Source organism: Nyctereutes procyonoides, unplaced genomic scaffold (genome assembly GCF_905146905.1).
Source record: "Nyctereutes procyonoides isolate TBG_1078 unplaced genomic scaffold, NYPRO_anot_genome, whole genome shotgun sequence".
NCBI classification, from domain to species: Eukaryota; Metazoa; Chordata; class Mammalia; order Carnivora; family Canidae; genus Nyctereutes; species Nyctereutes procyonoides.
In genome coordinates, this window is record NW_026575140.1 from 49,022,100 (window position 1) to 49,039,597 (window position 17,498).

The window sequence follows — 17,498 nt, forward strand, 5'->3', positions numbered from 1 at the left end:
CAGTCCTGCAGTTGGCCACAACTCCAGTCCTTCAAACATGCTTTTAAAGATTCTCAAACATGTATGTGCTTAAAAAGATTCTTCAACCACATGGGCCCTCTAATATGTTGACACCTCTGACTTTGCATTTATTCTCAGTCTGTCATCACATCCCTGCCATTCCTTCTCTACGTATATAACTTAGATGCCATAGTGCGTTATTTCAGTAACTCTTGCTAGTAACCTAAATTCCTTTCGCCCTCCTGTATGGCAGATCCCCCACCCTGGAGGAATCCAGTTGCACATTTTCTGTGCTAATAACTGATCATTTTGGAAAAGCTATGATACATTTCTAGGGCAAATTGGTTGCCTAGAAATTTAGGACTACCAACCACAAATATACCCTCAGCACTGCCTATCCGCCATTTCTTTGGTCATCTCATTGTCCATCTCTATAATCCATATTAGACCTTCTCTGCTCTCCTCAAACCACTGATCCCTCCCGACTATCTTTGGCCATCACTCTCAGCAAATGACCTTGCCTTTCCCTTGAGTTTATCCAGCTTGGTGTCTTTTGAGTGTCTTGGTTATGTAGATTCATGTATTTCATCAAAGTTTGTAGCCATTCTTTTTCTAAAACCTTTTATTTCTGCCTCTTTCTCTCTCCTCACCTCCTGGGACTCCCGGTGTGTGTGTGGGTGTACTTGGTATGCCAACAGGTCTCTGCACCTCTGTTCATTTCTCTTCATTTACTTTTCTTTCTATTTCTCATATGGAATAATCTCAATTATCCTATCTTCAGGGTCACCCATTCTTCCTTCTGCCAGGTGGAGACTCTCTACTGAATTATTTATTTTAGTTTTTGTACTTTTCAACTCCACAGTTTATGTTTCTCTTATAATATCTTTCTCTTCATTGATAGTATCTATTTGATGAGACATCATTCTCATATTTTCCTTTAGTTCTTTACATACAGTTTAAAAAAAAAACTCTTTGAACATATTTAATATAGCTGATTTAAGGGTTTTTTTTTTTTTTTGATTTAAGGGTTTTTTTGTGAGTCCAAAGTCTGGGCTTCTTCAAAGATAAGTTTTAGTAATTGCGTCCCCTTCCCCCGACCCCCATATATCTGCCATACTTTCTTATTTCTTTATTAATTTTTTTTTGGAAACTGGACATTTTTTATATTATAATATGGCAGTTCTGGAGACCAGAATTCTGCCTCCCCAAGGTTTTTTGTTGTTGTTGTTTGCTGTTGTTTGTTCGCTTAGTGACTTTTATGAATTAGTTTAGTAAGATCTGTTTTGTTTTTTGTTTTTTGTTTGTTTTTTTTTTTTTTGGTCAAATGTGGCCACTAAAGTCTCTTGCATTAGCTTAGTGATCAGCTAATTATTGGACAAAGATTTCCTTGGATACTTGCATCCCAGACATCTCCCACTCTTGGCTGGGGGGCTCTCTGTGCATGTGTCAGGGCATATCTTCAACATCCAGGCCAATACAACTTGGCCTTAACCCCTCATTTCCTGCTTGTGCAGAGCCTCAAGTTCAGCCAGAGGTGATAGATTAGGGCCTTCTCTGGTCTTTCTTGAGCATGTGCACAGACATACATGTGCGTATGGCCTTCTAGATTCCCAGGAATATGTCAGAGTTTTCAGAGCTGCTGTTTCTATTGCATCACCCAGATTTTCCTAACCAGACTTGTTAGTTTGTCCATTGTCTATGCCAACTCTTATCTTTTCTCTTCAGGCAGCAGCAGCTAAACCATTTCCCCATAAATATTTTTGACAAACATCTCTCAGAGATCAATGTTAGCACTGGGCAAGTGTGAGTCAAATTAAATGAAAAACCTGTTCTTCTGAGGAACAACCAGATAAGTGATCTATCTACAAAATAATTATTCTTTGAGAATGAAGTTTGAAAAAGTTCAGCTCACACTTCTTCCTCCAATCTTGAAAATATAGGTTCTTATTTTTCTTTTTTTCAAAAGGTTTTATTTATTTGAGAGTGAGTAGGCAAGAGAGAGAATAGTAGCGTGGGGTGCGGGGTTGGGAGAGGGGCAGGACAGAGGGAGAAGCAGACTCCCCGTGAGCAGGGAGCCCAATGCAAGGCTTGATCCTCGAACGCTAGGATCATGACCTGAGATGAAGGCAGATGCTTAACCGACTAGGCCACCCAGGTGCCCCTGGGCTGTTATTTTTCAAGGTTACTGCTGACCTGGGAGCAGGGGATAATATTAAGGTCAGTGAGAACACCACAAAGCTCCAAATTATTACCAAGACTCAGCAGATTTTCTTGAAGAAGCATTCCCCAGGTCACTGCAAGTCTTTGGTTAAGAGTTCTGAAAAAATTGATTCTGACGATATTTGCTAGTTTCTGACAAATTATCTTTCACCTGTGAATGAGCCATTCTTTCCTCTTTCTTTGTATGCTTGTGATTTTGTTGTTGTTGCTGTTGAAATTACATTTTGAATATTGTAATGAGATAACTGGAAATCATGTTCTCCTTCTTCCTTGTCCATTGCTGTTTTGCTTGTTCTCATTGCTGTTCTGCAGTTGTCCATTTGTGGTTTTCCAAACCACTTTTTTTTTTTTTGCAAAGACTGTGTTCCTTGTCATGTATGGTGTCTATTATCTCCTCATTCAGCCAGTAGCCTAGCAGATTTCCTTAAATGTCTTTAAAATAAAATTTAAAAAAGATTTTGTTTATTCATGAGAGACACCTACAGAGAAGCAGAGACACAGGCAGAAGGAGAAGCAGGCTCCCTGCAGGGAGCCTAATATGGGACTCGATCCCAGGACCCTGGGATCACACCCTGAGCTGAAAGCAGATGCTCAACCACTGAGCCACCCAGGCATCTGTAAATGTATTGATCCAATAAGAAAAGACTATTTTTTAAAAGTTCTGTCTGTGACAAGCACTGCATTGAAAGGCACTTCGGCCCAAAGGGGTTGAGGACAGTGGCTGGCCTCTGTGCCAGTCCCTTAGTGAACTGCCAAAGAGAACAAAACATACAACTCTGGTTTGGGGAGGAAAAGATCTTTATTGTCCAGCATGCCACAGTAAGCCACATCAGGAATGCAGGCAGCCATCCCTGTAGCTGCCTGTCATGAGACCAGGGGATGGGAAATGGTAGTAGCTACTATGCAGAACACCAAAATTCATCTATACTTACTAGCCTCTTTCCTCATCATGCACAATTGCTGCAAGCTTTCAGCTAGACTCCAGAGTTCTGAAATGGTTGCTTTTGACATTTCTTAACAGTTCAAAAATTGTTTGGGTAAAAGGATTGATCCTTGGAACTTCTTATTCCACCATTTTCCATGATGTCACCTGGGTATAGACTTTTCATGCTAATTTGACACTTATTCTTTTGAAGGAGAATTTTTTTCTGGAAATCTTTCAGATATTCTTTTTGTCCTTGGATGTGCTTAGGTAAAAGTGAATCTTTTTTCTTTTATTCAGTATGGCACTTTATAGACTTCCAGTCTGAAGCACTGGATTTTTCTTTCGCTCTAGGAAATTTATATAAATGGTAGACTTAATGGGTTAATTTGTTTGTCTCTTTTCTCTCACTTTCTGTCTCTGTTTTGGCATGTTTCCTCAGCTTTGTCTTTCAAATTAAAATTTAGTATTTTGTCCTATTTCATTATCTAGTCCTTAAATAGGATGTTTTAGTTTAGTGTTTGTATGTTTCATTTCATTTTTTCCCATTTGCTATTTTTTCCTTGCATGCTGCATTTGCCTACAGAAATGTCAGCTGTTTGTGTTGGCTTTTCTGCATGCTCATTTTGGTCTTTCCTTTTTTTTTTTTTTTTTGCTGTTGATTTTCTTCAGTGTCTGCTAAACACTGGGTTAATGCCTTTATTTGAATAAAGAGCATATTGTCATTTTGTTTAGAGATAATGTACACGTTAGGTCACTTTATGGTCCTATGAATAAGTTCAAGGATGTCACTCCTCTGTGAGATGGCTGCCTGCAGGCTGTATTGGTGGTATCTGTTGACCAGCAGTCTTCCCCTTTAGGGTGAATTGTAGGGATGCAGAAAGCTTCCTTTGGGAACAGTATGATAGCCTATTTTACATATTATGACCACATTGGGTCCATTGTGCAGGACTTTAGTCACCCCCAGCTCTGCTGTGTCTCTCCAAAATCCCAGTACCCCTACTGTAGTTCCCCCTCAGGCACATCTTCCACCATAATCAGAGTTTAGAGGATTCACGAGGAGGCATATGCTTCCTATATGAACGCTGACTTACAGCTCCATTTTTGAGGAAGACTCCTATTCACAGAGAAAGATTACCCTATATAGGCTGAAACCTTCTTTTTTTCCAAGCTGCACATTTTTATACTCATACGCAAAACTTTAAGAGTTATCCTTGGGATGCCTGGGCGGCTCAGTTGGTTAAGTGTCTGACTTCTGATTTTGGCTCAGGTCATGATCTCAGGGTCCTAGGATTGAACCCCACATCAGACTCCCTGCTGAATGGGGAGTCTGCATGTCTCCTTCTCCCTCTGCCCCTACCCCCCACTTGCGCTCATGCAAAAAAAAAAAAAAAAAAAAAAGAACAATCCTCTATAATAGCAGCTTAGACCACATACCTTTTACCCTAAATTCTAACTAATAAAATTTAGGGATGCCGGGGTTGCTCAGTGGTTGAGCATCTGCCTTTGGCTCAGGGTGTGATCCTGGAATTCTGGGATCGAGTCCCACATCGGACTCCCTGCATGGAGCCTGCTTCTCCCTCTGCCTATGTGTGTCTCTGCCTCTCTCTCTGTGTCTCCCATGAATAAATAAATAAAATCTTAAAAAAATAAAAGTTAAATTAGTGAAGCTTTATTGTGTACTCATTTTGTCCAATAGAAAAGTCGGGTTTCACTGAATTACCTGATCAATTTGTTAAGTTTGTCAGAACAATAGTTAATTAGTACTCCACTCACATGTGATTTTTGAGTCACTGACTGCTTTCTTTTCCTCCAACAGAGATATTATTTACCTTGTGAGCCAAGTGATGCCTATTTTTGCTCCCTTTCATCTATTTGATGCACTTGCAGTGAGTATTTGGGGTGATTTTACTCTGTCTAATATTCATGGCAAAATTTGTTTTGTGTTTCTAACTTTTGAATTAAATGTCTATGATTTCATCTTTGAGAAGAAAGAGCTCTTGCTTCGAGCATTCTTAGCCATTTGTGGGAAATTTAGATTGCTCTAGAGTACTGCATCTCAAGGTGGAAGAAACCAGAGTTATCTAGCCGCCTCTTCTTTATCTGGGGCCTGAATGCCCTGTGTGACATTCTAGCCAAGTGATCCCGGTGGTCCCTGCTGTGCTGTCCAAGGCAGGCCAGGCCACCTTGGAGTTAACTCTGATCACTAAAAAGTCTTTCCCCAGGCTGATGATTTTCTATAGATTTAAAGGTATTTGAAGACTCTTCTGTACCCTGGAATTGATGCCTTGAGGCTTAGTCCCAATTTCAGCAATTAGCCTTCATGGCATGATTTCTAGGTACATTTGCCATGTTGCTTTTCCCCCCAAGGAATTTCTCTATTTGTTAATGTCACTCTGAAGATGTACCTATTGAACACTGTGTTAAAAATAATGTGGAAAAGAACAAGATGATTATCACCACTCAGGTTCTGGGCATTTTTTAAAACCTTGATCCCATTAGTATTTTTTTCAGCCATGATATCAGACTAGTTTCTGCAGAGATTTCCATCAGTGAATCTCTTTTTTTAACATATGCTTTTACAAAAAAAAAAAAATAGGATTTACTTATTTTAGCAGAAGAGGGGCAGAGGGAGAGGAAGAGAAAAACTTAATCAGACTCCTTGCTGAGTGCAGAGCCCATTGCAGGGCTTAATCTCACGATCCTGAGATCATAACCTGAGCTAAAATCAAGAATCAGACATTTAACTGACTGAGCCACCCAGGCACCCCACAAAGTATTTTTTAAAATAGGGATTTAAATAATGTTATCTGAGGGGTTTCTAATGAAGTTGCTATAGTTTATTGTTGTTAACATAACCTTAGAAGGAAAATATTTTTCTTTATCTCTTACATAATGTGCAATTCCTGTTTTGAGATTGAACTGTTTGACCATATCTAAAACTTGTGATGTGTTAATGTAGTATTCCAAACTTGATGTGATGACAGGTAAATAATTGCAGTGTTGGTTTTGGTATTTCTCTCTTTAGGGTACCTGTGGGGGAGTCCTACGAGGTACAGGAAAACAAAAGATTGGTGCTATCTTGAATGCCATTGGTTATTATGTTTTTGGTTTTCCCATTGGAGTATCTCTGATGTTTGCTGCTAAACTTGGGATAATAGGTATGTTTTTGATTCTTCAGTGATCAACCTCAAATATCATTTGTCATATTAAGATACACTGCTTGAGATATAAGGCAGTTGACTGAAAAGTAGTCCCTGTGGCATTATTTTCTACCCAGTCAGTGCCTTGCCTGTACAAAAACACTGGAAGTACAGTCTTGAACAAAATAGGCATAATCTGTGCCCTCAGGATGAGGCCAGGATTAATTAATTACACAGTAATTACATTGGCTTCAGTACTACAAGAGAGAATAGCTTGGTCCTGTGAGCACCTGTCATGGGTCGGTGGATGGACTTGCCCTCCTCCGTAATGGATTAGCCTCAGACCTGAAACATGATGAATTACCTAGGTGAAGTGAACACCATATTGAAAAACTGTTCTTTTCCCACTAAGTGATCTTGGCACGCTTGTCGAAAATTAGTTGGTCACAGATGGATGAGTTTATTTCTGGATTCTCTATTCTACTCCATTAGTTTCTCTGTCTGGCTTATACCAGTACCACTCTGTTTTGATTACTGTAGCTGTGTAGTAAGTTTGGAAATCAGGAAGTATAAGCCTTCCAACTTTGTTCTTTTTAAATTTTGTTTTGGCTATTTGGGGATCCTTGGAATTCCACATGAATTTGAGGGTCAGGTTTTCCATTTTTGCAAAAAAAAAAAAAAAAAGCCATTAGAAATTTTATCTGCATTGAACCTGTAGGCTGCTTTGGAGAGAATATTGCCATCTTAATAATACCAAGTCTTCCAGTCCATGAATACAGGATGTCTATCCATTTATTTAGACCTTTCATTTCTTACAGCAGTGTTTTGTAGTTCTCAGTGTTCCTTACTTCCTTGGTTAAATTTATTCCTAGATATTTTATTCTTTTGGAACTATTGTGAATAGAATTTTTAATTTCCTTTTCATATTGTCCCTTGATGGTATATTAAAACACAATTGATTTTTGTGTGTTGATCTTGTAAGTTTACTGAATTTATTAGCTGTTGTATTTTTTTGTGTGTAGATTTTTAAGATTCTGTATATATAGGATCATGTCATATATAAATAAAAATAATTTTACTTTTTCTAATTTTTTAAAAAAGATTTTATTCATTTATTCATGAGAGACACACAGAGAGAGTGAGAGAGAGAGAGAGAAAGAGGCAAAGACATAGGCGGAGGGAGGGAGAAACAGGCTCCATGCAGGGAGCCCAATGTAGGACTTGATCCCGGAACTCTGGGATCATGCCCTGAGCCAAAGGTAGATGCTCAACCGATGAGCCACTCAGGCGTCCCTAAATATTTTTTTTTTCATCATGATAAGTGTACTCTTTAATCCCCATCACCTATTTCCTTCTTTCCCCCAACTCACCTCCCCTCTGATAACCAGTTTATTCTCTGTAGTTAAGAGTGTTTCTTAGTTTGTCTATCTTTCCTATGCTCGTTTGTTTTGTTTCTTAAGTTCTACATATGACTTAGATCATATGATATTTGCCTTTCTTTGGCTGACTTTTTATCTCGCTTAGCATTATACTCTCTAGCTCTATCCATGCTATTGAAAATGGCCAGATTTCATTCTCTTAATGGCTGAATAATATTCCAGTGTGCGTGTGTGTGTGTGTGTGTGTGTGTGTGTGTGTATTTTCTTTATCCATCCACCTGTTGATGGACACTGGGCTATTCCATATCTTGGCTATGAAAAATAATTCAGTAATAAACATAGGGATAAATATATCTCTTTGAATTAATGTTTTTCATTTCTTTGGGTAAATACCCAGAAGTGGGATTGTGAGGTCATATGGTAGTTCTATTTTTCTTTTTTAAGGAAACTTTATACTCTTTCCCTAAGTGGCTGCACAAATTCAGATTCTCACCAACAGTGTATGAGGTTCCCTTTTCTTCACATCCTTGCTAACACTTTTTATTTCTTGTCTTTTTTTTTGTACTAGCCATTCGGACTGGTATGAGGTGATATCTTGTAGTTTTGATTTGCATTTCCCTGGTGATTAGTAATCTTTTCACATGTCTGTTGACTATCGGTATGTCTTCCTTGGGAAAATCTCTGTTCAGGTTCTCTGACCATTTTTTAATCAGATTGGCTTTTTTGGTGTCGATTATATAACTTCTTTATATATTTTGAATATTAACCCCTAATCAGATAAATTATTTGCAGATATCTTCTCCCATTCAGTAGATTGCCTTATGATCCCTATCTTATGAGTTCACACTACATGTTTTTAGTATTTATTTCTATTGTGTTCTCTGGCACTTTTTATATCTTATGCTCTTTGAATGTAGGCTTCCTCAAAAGTCTCTTCCTCAAAAGTCTCAGGGCCTCAGTCTTTGGTGTCTTTGGCTCTTGGATCTCAATCTCTGGGCCTGACTTCATCATGCCTGAGGTCCTACTCTGTGTATTTCAGCTGCCCCACATATTCACGGTGGCCTTGCCAACATCTCTGCCTCCTGATTCCCTTTCTGATCTAGTCATCCAGGCTCAAGAACTCTGCCCCAATGATGCTGCCAAGTCTTACCAGTTCTGTCTCTATAATCTTTCATATCTGTGAGGGATTTATCCTGATTTCAGAGAAGAGTTGAGAGTTTATAATAGCTATGGCATTATAGCATTTATTATCTCCATAAACTACATACCTAACCCAGATATTTATTACTCTTATTAAGGCATTACCATTCAGCATCGGTTTTCCTGAAGTGCAAGTAAACAAAGTGGTACATGGGGCGGCTTATATTTTTCAGACATCTCCGTTCTTCCTCAGAAAAATTCTTTCCTGGGTTTAATCTCAAAACAGTACCTGTAGATTTTTGTCCCTAGGCAATAAATCCACTCATGTCAAAAGGGAGGCAACTCTAACATTCAGCCACCTGTTAGTCTAAGACCTGGAGGCTGTTTGTGTTTTCATGAATTGGGTGCATTAGTGACACTCTTCGTAGTTTATGTTCAAATATCTGATGAACATTTTGGAAATGTTAAGTTTCTGGGGGCACCTGGGTGGCTTAGTCAGTTTAAGCGTCTGCCTTCAGCTCAGGTCATGATCCCAGGGTCCTGGGATCAAGCCCCGCTCGCATTGGGCTTCCTGCTCAGTGGGGAGTCTGCTTCTCTCTCACACACTGCATGCTGTTCCCTCTGCTTTGTGCTCTCTGTCAAATAAATAACATCTTTGAAAAATAAAAGGAAATGTTAGCTTTAGTTCAAGCATTTTTAAAAATCATTTTCCTTGATAGCTTTTACACATTTCTTGTTAATTTTAGCCCTGGGCAGGTACGCCGGGATGGCTCAGTGGTTTGGCACATGCCTACGGCCTAGGGCTTGATCCTGGGGTCCTGGGATCGAGGCCCACATCGGGCTCCCTGCATGAAGCCTGCTTCTCTCTCCACCTGTATCTCTGCCTCTCTCTCTCTGTGTCTCTCATGAATACATAAATTTAAAAATCTTAAAAGGATCCCTGAGTGGCTCAGCGGTTTGGCACCCACCTTTGGCCCAGGGCCTGATCCTGGAGTCCCGGGATCGAGTCCCGCTTTGAGCTCCTGACATGGAGCCTGCTTCTCCCTCTGCCTGTGTCTCTGCCTCTCTCTCTCTCTCTCTCACACACACACTCTCATAAATAAATAAAAATAAAATCTTTAAAAAAATAAAAATAATAAAAAGTAAATAAAAATCTTAAAAAAAATTAGCCCTGGACATCTTATCCTTTTGTTGCTATTGAGGTTTCCCTTCCACTATGTAATCTAAGTGGTTGTTGTTTGTATGTAGGAGGGCTATTAGTTACTATTTGTGAATTTTGTATTTTGATACAATTTGGAATTATTCTTAATTGTAATAGCCTTCTGTTGATTCTCATGGCTTTTCCAGGTATACAGTCCTATCATCTACAAATAATTTTATATTGTCTTTACCAGATTTTATACTACTGATTTCTCTTTCTTTCTTTTTCTTTCTTTCTTTCTTTCTTTCTTTCTTTCTTTCTTTCTTTCTTTCTTTCTTTCTTCTTTCTTTCTTTCTTTCTGCCTCTAGTAATATACTAAATTATTGTAGTAGTTGTAGAAATGCTTGTCCTTTTCAGGACTTTTATAAACAATGCTTCCAGTGTTTCTATAATAAATATCATGAAGGATTTGGGGCTAACATACACACACGCAAACACACATAAGTAAATATGTGTGTACATGCTTTTTAAATCATGTTTAGGAAATATATTAAGTCTATTTTTTTAGATATTTCCAACAAGAATGGTTGGGTATTTTCTCAAATACAATTATATGTCATAGGTTAAAAAATAATTTTACTTCTTCTTTTCCAATTTTTGTGCCTTTTATTTTTATTTTTTGTGCCTATTCTGCAAGAACTTCTACAATAGGATTTAACATTATTTCTAAATTCTCTTACTTTATTTTTACTTTTAGTTTAAAAAGTAACTTTTTAGGGCATATGGAAATGAGCCTATAGTTTTTCTCCTTAGGTATATTATGATAAATGATATTAATTGCTTTCTTTATATTGAACAATCCTGGTTATTATGTGCGATTTTATTGGGCTGCTGGATTCTATTAATATCTTATTTAAGAATTTTTTGCAATGATATAAGTAAGATTAGTCTGTAGTTATATTTTTTGTGTAATCTTTATTGGGGTTTGGTATTAATTAACGTTATATTCGTGGGACGCCTGGGTGGCTCAGAAGTTAAGCATCTGCCTTTGGTTCAGGGTGTGATCCCAGATCCAGGATCGTGTCCCACATCAGGCTTCCTGCAGGGAGTCTGCTTCTCCCTCTGTCTGTGTCTCTGCTTCTCTCTCTCTTTCTCTCTCTGTCTCTTATGAATAAATAAATAAAAACCTTTTAAAAAATTAATGTTCTATTCCTTTCATAAAAAGAATTATATTTCTTTCCTTTTTGTAGCCTTGGAACAATTTACATAGTTTAGTAATGATTTGTTTTAGAAAGGTTTGCTGGAATTCTTCTATGAAACATGGAATTCGTCTATGAAACTGTTATGACCTCATCTTTTGGAGGGGTTTATCCTTTTTACAGCTTTTTCCATTTTGTCTCTGAAAAATCAGTCTTTAGATTTTTTTCTTTTTGGAGGTCACTTTAGCAAGTTAATTTTTTTAGAAAGTTATTCATTATCAAGATTCTAAGTGTACAGAATTGTGCAAAATAATCTATCATGTGCTTTTGGGGTAAGTTGTTATACATGTGTTCTGCATATATATATACACATCTGTACTGTAGACTTCAGTAACAGTGAATTTTATTTTCTTTAGTGAAAAAATTGTTTAATTAGAAGACTGACTAAATGCTGTAGTATGTATTCAAATAGGCTCTGTAAAGCTTTTATTTTTATTTTATTTGAGAGAGAGAGAGCAAGCACAAGTGGGGGACAGAAGGAGAGGAAGAAGCAGACTCCCTGCTGAGCAGGGAGGCCTCCATGGAGCTTGTCCCAGGACCCCAAGATCATGACCTGAGTGAAAGGTGGATTTGTTTAACCGACTCAGCCACCCAGGTGCCCCTCAAATAGGTTGTTTTGTTCTGTATCCAGTCAGTACATTTTTTAAATGTAAAAATTTTGCATCAACCCCCATTTCTCTGTGAAATTTTAATCTTGGAGCTGTCATAAGAGTCTCTCTATGTCCACACAAACATGTGCTTAGTTTCTTATCTTGAATTTTTGGAAATGTTACTTGGTGGCTTAATGAATAACTGTCTTCAATGTCATCTCTCTTTTTAAAGACTGGTGGAGGCTGAGAGCATATGGGGCATCTGATTAATGTCAGGCTGGGCTTCATCATTCTCTATTTGGGATGCACAACTGCCAGATACTTATTATTGTCTCATAGTGCTACCAAGCACTGCCCTAAACACTGGAGAAGGAGAATTTACCTAAATTGCAAGAACCCCTGTTCTTAATAAGCTGCTGAGTTTTTACAATTCAAGTTTACTTAAAAAACAAACCACAGCAATTGCACGACTCGGTATTTACCCCAAAGTTGCAGATGTAGTGAAACAGAGCAGCACCTGTTTCACTACAATATTCATAGCAACAATGTCCACAATATTCATAGCAATAATGTTCACAATAGGCAAACTATAGAAGGAACCAAGATGTCTTCTGACAGATGAATGGGTAAAGAAGTGACTATATAAAATGGAATATTACTCAGCCATCCAAAAGGATGAATACATAACATTCACATCGATGTGGATGGAACTGGAGGATATTATGCTGAGTGAAGTAAGTTAATTGGAGAAAGACAATTATCATATGGTTTCATTCATATGTGGAATATAAAAGTAGTGCAAGAGACCATAAGGAAGGAGGGGAACCTGAATGGGGAAAAATCAGAGAGGAAGACGAACCATGAGAGACTCTTAACTCTGGGAAACAAACTGAGGGTTGCTGAAGGGGAGGTCCAAGGGGAAGAGGTCATTCGGTGATGGGCATCAAGGAGGGCACGTGATGTGATGAGCACTGTTATACTATATGTATGTAAATTTAACTTAAATTTTAAAACTGTTTAAAAAAAAACCCACAGAAACCTCTCTCTTATTAGAATCTAACACTCCTTTAAAATAAGATCTCCCTCTCTTTGTTCACTAAGATGCTTTTTATTATTGTACTTGGTAGGTGCTTGGGTTTGTTAAAAAGTACTTTTAAATTATTGAAATTTAATAGTATGGAAATTTAGGGAAAATTCATAAAATGTAAAGGAAATTAAATTACCTTTAATTACACTGCTGAGCACTAACATTGGAGGCATTCAGTGTATTTTATTCCATTATTATAAAATTGCTTTTATTCCAGTATGTTCTATTTTTCATAAATGCTGAATATGTAATCACCTTCTATACCACATTAGACATGTGGTTTTTAGTACCTCTGTAATATTTTCTTGTATCATTTCTTTAATACTTCCCTGATTGTGGAATTTAAATTGCTTCTCTTTATAAATCAGATTTGATGAGCATCCTAGGTGTATGAATTACTAACATCCCTGAATCTTTCCCCAGGATGGATTCCTAGGCATAGAGTCACCCCATCAAAGGGTGTAAACAGTCAGTCTACCTACTTCTCAACTGAAAAGAAGCTTTGTTTAATTATCAGGAATCTTGTTTCATTACCTGGAGTCCACAGAGGACCAGCCTCAGTGTCCCTTGTCAGTGGGGGGCCCCACACGTGGAATGAATGAATGGATGGACTAATTCTCACTTTATGCCACATTCCATCTCTAACCAAAGCAGCCTGCTTTGTGGTGAAATTGTTGATATGCCAGTGGATATTTTATATCCACTTTGGCCTATAATGGATATTTAACAAGTTTAAATCATTTCTTCTCAGTAGATAGGCATTGTTTATAACTTTTTTTTTTTTTTGACAGATCCCTTTATAATCTCAGTAACCACACAGAGGTTGTTTCCCATTGGCTGGGACCCACCCTTCCCTCTCCTTCAGCCCCTGTCCTGGAGCTGTCACAACTGGGTCCTCCCCTCTTCCACTGGGGAGAGCCACCTGCCCTTCTTGCTGACTCTGGACTGTAGGTCACCATCACAGTGTTCAGTGACTTTCGTGACCCTTGGTGCCCTTCCAGCTATCACGTTGGCTGCCTTATTTGGTGTCTGTTCCCCCAGGAGCATGTAAACTCCATGATAGCACTGATTTTGCCGCCTGTCCGGTTCTGTGTTCTAGCACTTACAGCAATGCCTTAGTGCAATCAAAGCCAATACATAATTGTGAAATCAACATATAAGCAGCAGAGAGTTTAATGGTGTTTTTACTGTTCATCGGCAGGTTGATTGCCGCTGATCAATCAATGGTAAACTGGAGTCTAATTCTGGTCCATAACTATGTACATTTTTAACTGAAATTATTTTATTTTAACTGAAGTTAATTTAACTCTATGGATACAGTAATTTTGGAAGAATGTTAACATGAGAGGAACAGCATTGAAGAACATCTAAGCTGTGGTTCTCGTTCTGCATCCCTAGGTCTCTGGTCTGGATTGATAGTCTGTGTTTTCTTTCAAGCCCTTTTCTATTTGGTGCTCATCTGGAAGACAAACTGGGAGAGAGTTGCCGAGCAGGTAACCACGTGTCCTTCTGGAAGTCTGGCTCTTCCTTGTTCCCGTGACACTGGAAGGAATCTGCGAGGGTTGAAATGCTAAGGATGCCATTGGCAGCATGACCTGCTTGGATTCATGCAAAGTGTCTGAGAGCTAGGGGCAGAAGGACATCGTATGTTAGCACATTTTCTTCTTAGTACAGAGTTCATTCAGGGTCTATGCACTAGAGTCAACCATGGCAGGCATGAGCTTAGAAAATATTTTGCCTTTTTAGTATAAAAATGGGGGGGGTGTTTCCTAATTATACTGATTTGTTGTCTGTTTTCAGGCCTCTTCCTAGAAATGTTTTGGTCCATATTTTCCTAAAAAGCGGTATGCTAAATATCTATGATCAGAGGGAAATATTTGGAAGTGGAGCCAAAACCTCCAGGGAGGGGAATGGGATCTTGACTCTGTGGGCATCTCTGTGTGAATGGCGAGCCCTTTCTGTTCTGTGAAGATGAGATGGATGGGAGTTTGGCATTACTAAGGATTTGGGGGGGGGGGTGTTACTGATAAAGAGATGGAGGAGGAGTTTAGTGCACAAAGCCTCACTGTTTCAGTGTTGTCCTCCCCTCCCCCACCCTACCAGGTTTCACATGCCCTCGGTTTTCTTAATTGCAATGTATGAGGTCTTTCCAATCCTGGTGTAATTGATGGAGGGATAAATTTTATAGGACACACAGTTGGGCCATAAACCATCCTGTATGTAATAACACCATTTGTCCTTAGACTTATTCTCTATATCAGTGCTTTGGAACACTGAAGTGCATGGGGGGGGGGATATAAATATATATATATATATGTTAAATTTGCAACTGTAGGGACAAGTAGCTTTTTACATCATTGTTGTGAGCTGAGCACAGGGGAGAATAGCAGTTGACCAGTGTTATGTTCTGTTCTCATTGGCATTTCAGGACCAGAAAAGACTGTGTTAGATGTTCGAGCTCTTTAGCAGTGGTTTCATCAGTAGCTCCAGTGAAGTTTTAACAAGAGACTACTCACCTAACTTGACTTACCCTTTGTTTACTTAGTGACGCTTGTTCTCAGGCACAGGTCCGAGCTGGGCTGAAGGGGATCATCAGAGAGACCACGCCGTCACCAGCAGGTAACAGACTACGTGGTCTATGGCCCTTGTGCCTGATGGGGCAGAAACCCAGTGTAGCCAGAGTTGCTTAGTTTATGAGATCCCACCTCTGGCACGATAAATCTTGTCTCTGCCCTAATAACTGGGAGATAAGCTCAAGGTTCTCCTGAAATATTCTTTTTTTTTGTTTTTGTTTTAAAGATTTTATTTATGTATTCATAGAGATGCAGAGAGAGAGAGAGGCAGAGACACAGGCAGAGGGAGAAGCAGGCTCCATGCAGAGAGCCCAGTGTGGGACTCCATCCCGGGTCTCCAGGATCACGCTCCGGGCTGCAGGCGGCGCTAAACCGCTGCACCACTGGGGCTGCCCAAATATTCTTAATGTAATTTCACTTATACCAGCCGATAATTGATAGTCATTGTTTACAATGTATTCTTATGTAACTTTCCATGATATCCCTCTGTTGAACCTTGTACATAAGTATGTACTCCACTCTTCTCTGCAATCAGATCTGCCTGTCTTGGAGAAAGAAGTAACCGATGGAGTAATTTTACCTGATATCATCACACCCGAGAGCCAGACCCTCCAATTAATGGTAATAGAAGAAAACAACCAGTATGCTGTGCCCACCATTGGGGATGTTTTGACAGTGAGCCAGTTGGTTTTCTATCGTGGAATAGCTCTAGCTCTTGCTGTTGCTGTTCTTTTAGCAGGAATTTTAATAAGGGTTTTCAATGACCGTGGCTAAAATAGAAGAATTATCAGCAGCCCACAAACCAGACATGATAATTATCTACATGATATATGAAGCCTGGGAGGTGACCCTGTCACGTGGACAGCGGTTTTTCCCCCAGTTGCGGGTGGAAAGGATATCAATGATGCTTTCTTAGTTATCCCAAGAATCTGCACTATCCTATTTGAGATCAAGAAAGGAGTTAGAATTCTACATTTCTCCCAGATGTTAACCCTATCATGGTTTTTAAATCTGTAAATTTGATTTTCCCTGCTGGAAGTATTCTGTACTCTTCTGTTGAATATCTTCCTTCTTTCAGGAAAGTTCATTGTCCTCTAAAATTGATTGCTGATCCAGTTTTGTTTGTATTTCTCTGTTAATGTATTTAATCTTATCAGTGGGTGTGTATTAAGTGCCTGTTCAAGTCCCATCTCAGGTATAGCCATATAAACTTTTATAAAATAAACATCTTAAAATTAAAAATGTTTGCTACTAATATTTGAGGGTATGACATCTATCTAAACCAAACTTTTAGTTTTGGGCCTCTGAGCACATTTTTGTGGCAACTTCCATATTAAAAAATCAAGCTCTGTTCTCTTCTGTGGCTCAGCTCCCCAAATGTTGCCCCCTCCCAGCAGATTTTTATTTTGTTTTTTATCTTTAAAAGATTTTATTGATTTATTCATGAGAGACACAGAGGCAGAGGGAGAAACAGGCTCTCTGGGGGGAACCCAATGCGGGACTCAATCTCGGGACCCGGGTGTCATGCCCTGAGCTAAAGACAGACGCTCAACCACTGAGCCACCCAGGTATCCCTCCATTTCTTTTTTAAAAAAAGGTTTTATTTACTTATTTGAGAGAAAAACTTAAACACAAGCTGGGGGAGGGGTGGAAGGAGAGGGAGAAGAAGACTCTCACTAAGTAGGGAGCCAGCCTGGGGGTTCAATCCCAGGACCCTGAGATCATGACCTGAACCAAAGTGAGCTGCTTACCCAATTGAACCACTCAGGCACCCCTTGATTTTTATTTTAATTTAATTTCGATTACAAACGATGTTGAGCATCTTTTCATTGGTTTGTTGTCCATCTGTATATCTTTTTTTGAGAAATGTCTATTCAAGTCCTTTGCCCATTTTTCAATTGTTTTTCTATTGTTTTATATATATGTGTCTTAATATATTAAGATATACCTTAGTATATTATTAAGATATATCTAAGATATTAAGATATATTAATAATATACTATATAGTATATACACTCTTAATAATATACTAAGATATATCTT

At 38.7% G+C, this 17,498-nt stretch overlaps 1 protein-coding gene across 1 annotated transcript in view; it reads left to right on the forward strand.

Moving 5' to 3' along the window:
• Positions 1–16,659, forward strand: part of LOC129496895 (multidrug and toxin extrusion protein 2-like) — a 59,113-nt gene extending 42,454 nt beyond the window's left edge. Inside the window, exons 13-17 of the mRNA XM_055305253.1 lie at positions 4,962–5,031; positions 6,171–6,303; positions 14,280–14,374; positions 15,443–15,500; positions 15,990–16,659. Of these exons, the coding sequence (XP_055161228.1) occupies positions 4,962–5,031; positions 6,171–6,303; positions 14,280–14,374; positions 15,443–15,500; positions 15,990–16,228 (595 nt within the window). The 3' untranslated portion in view covers positions 16,229–16,659. The remainder of the gene's footprint in view (positions 1–4,961; positions 5,032–6,170; positions 6,304–14,279; positions 14,375–15,442; positions 15,501–15,989) is intronic.
• Positions 16,660–17,498: the final 839 nt, after the last annotated feature.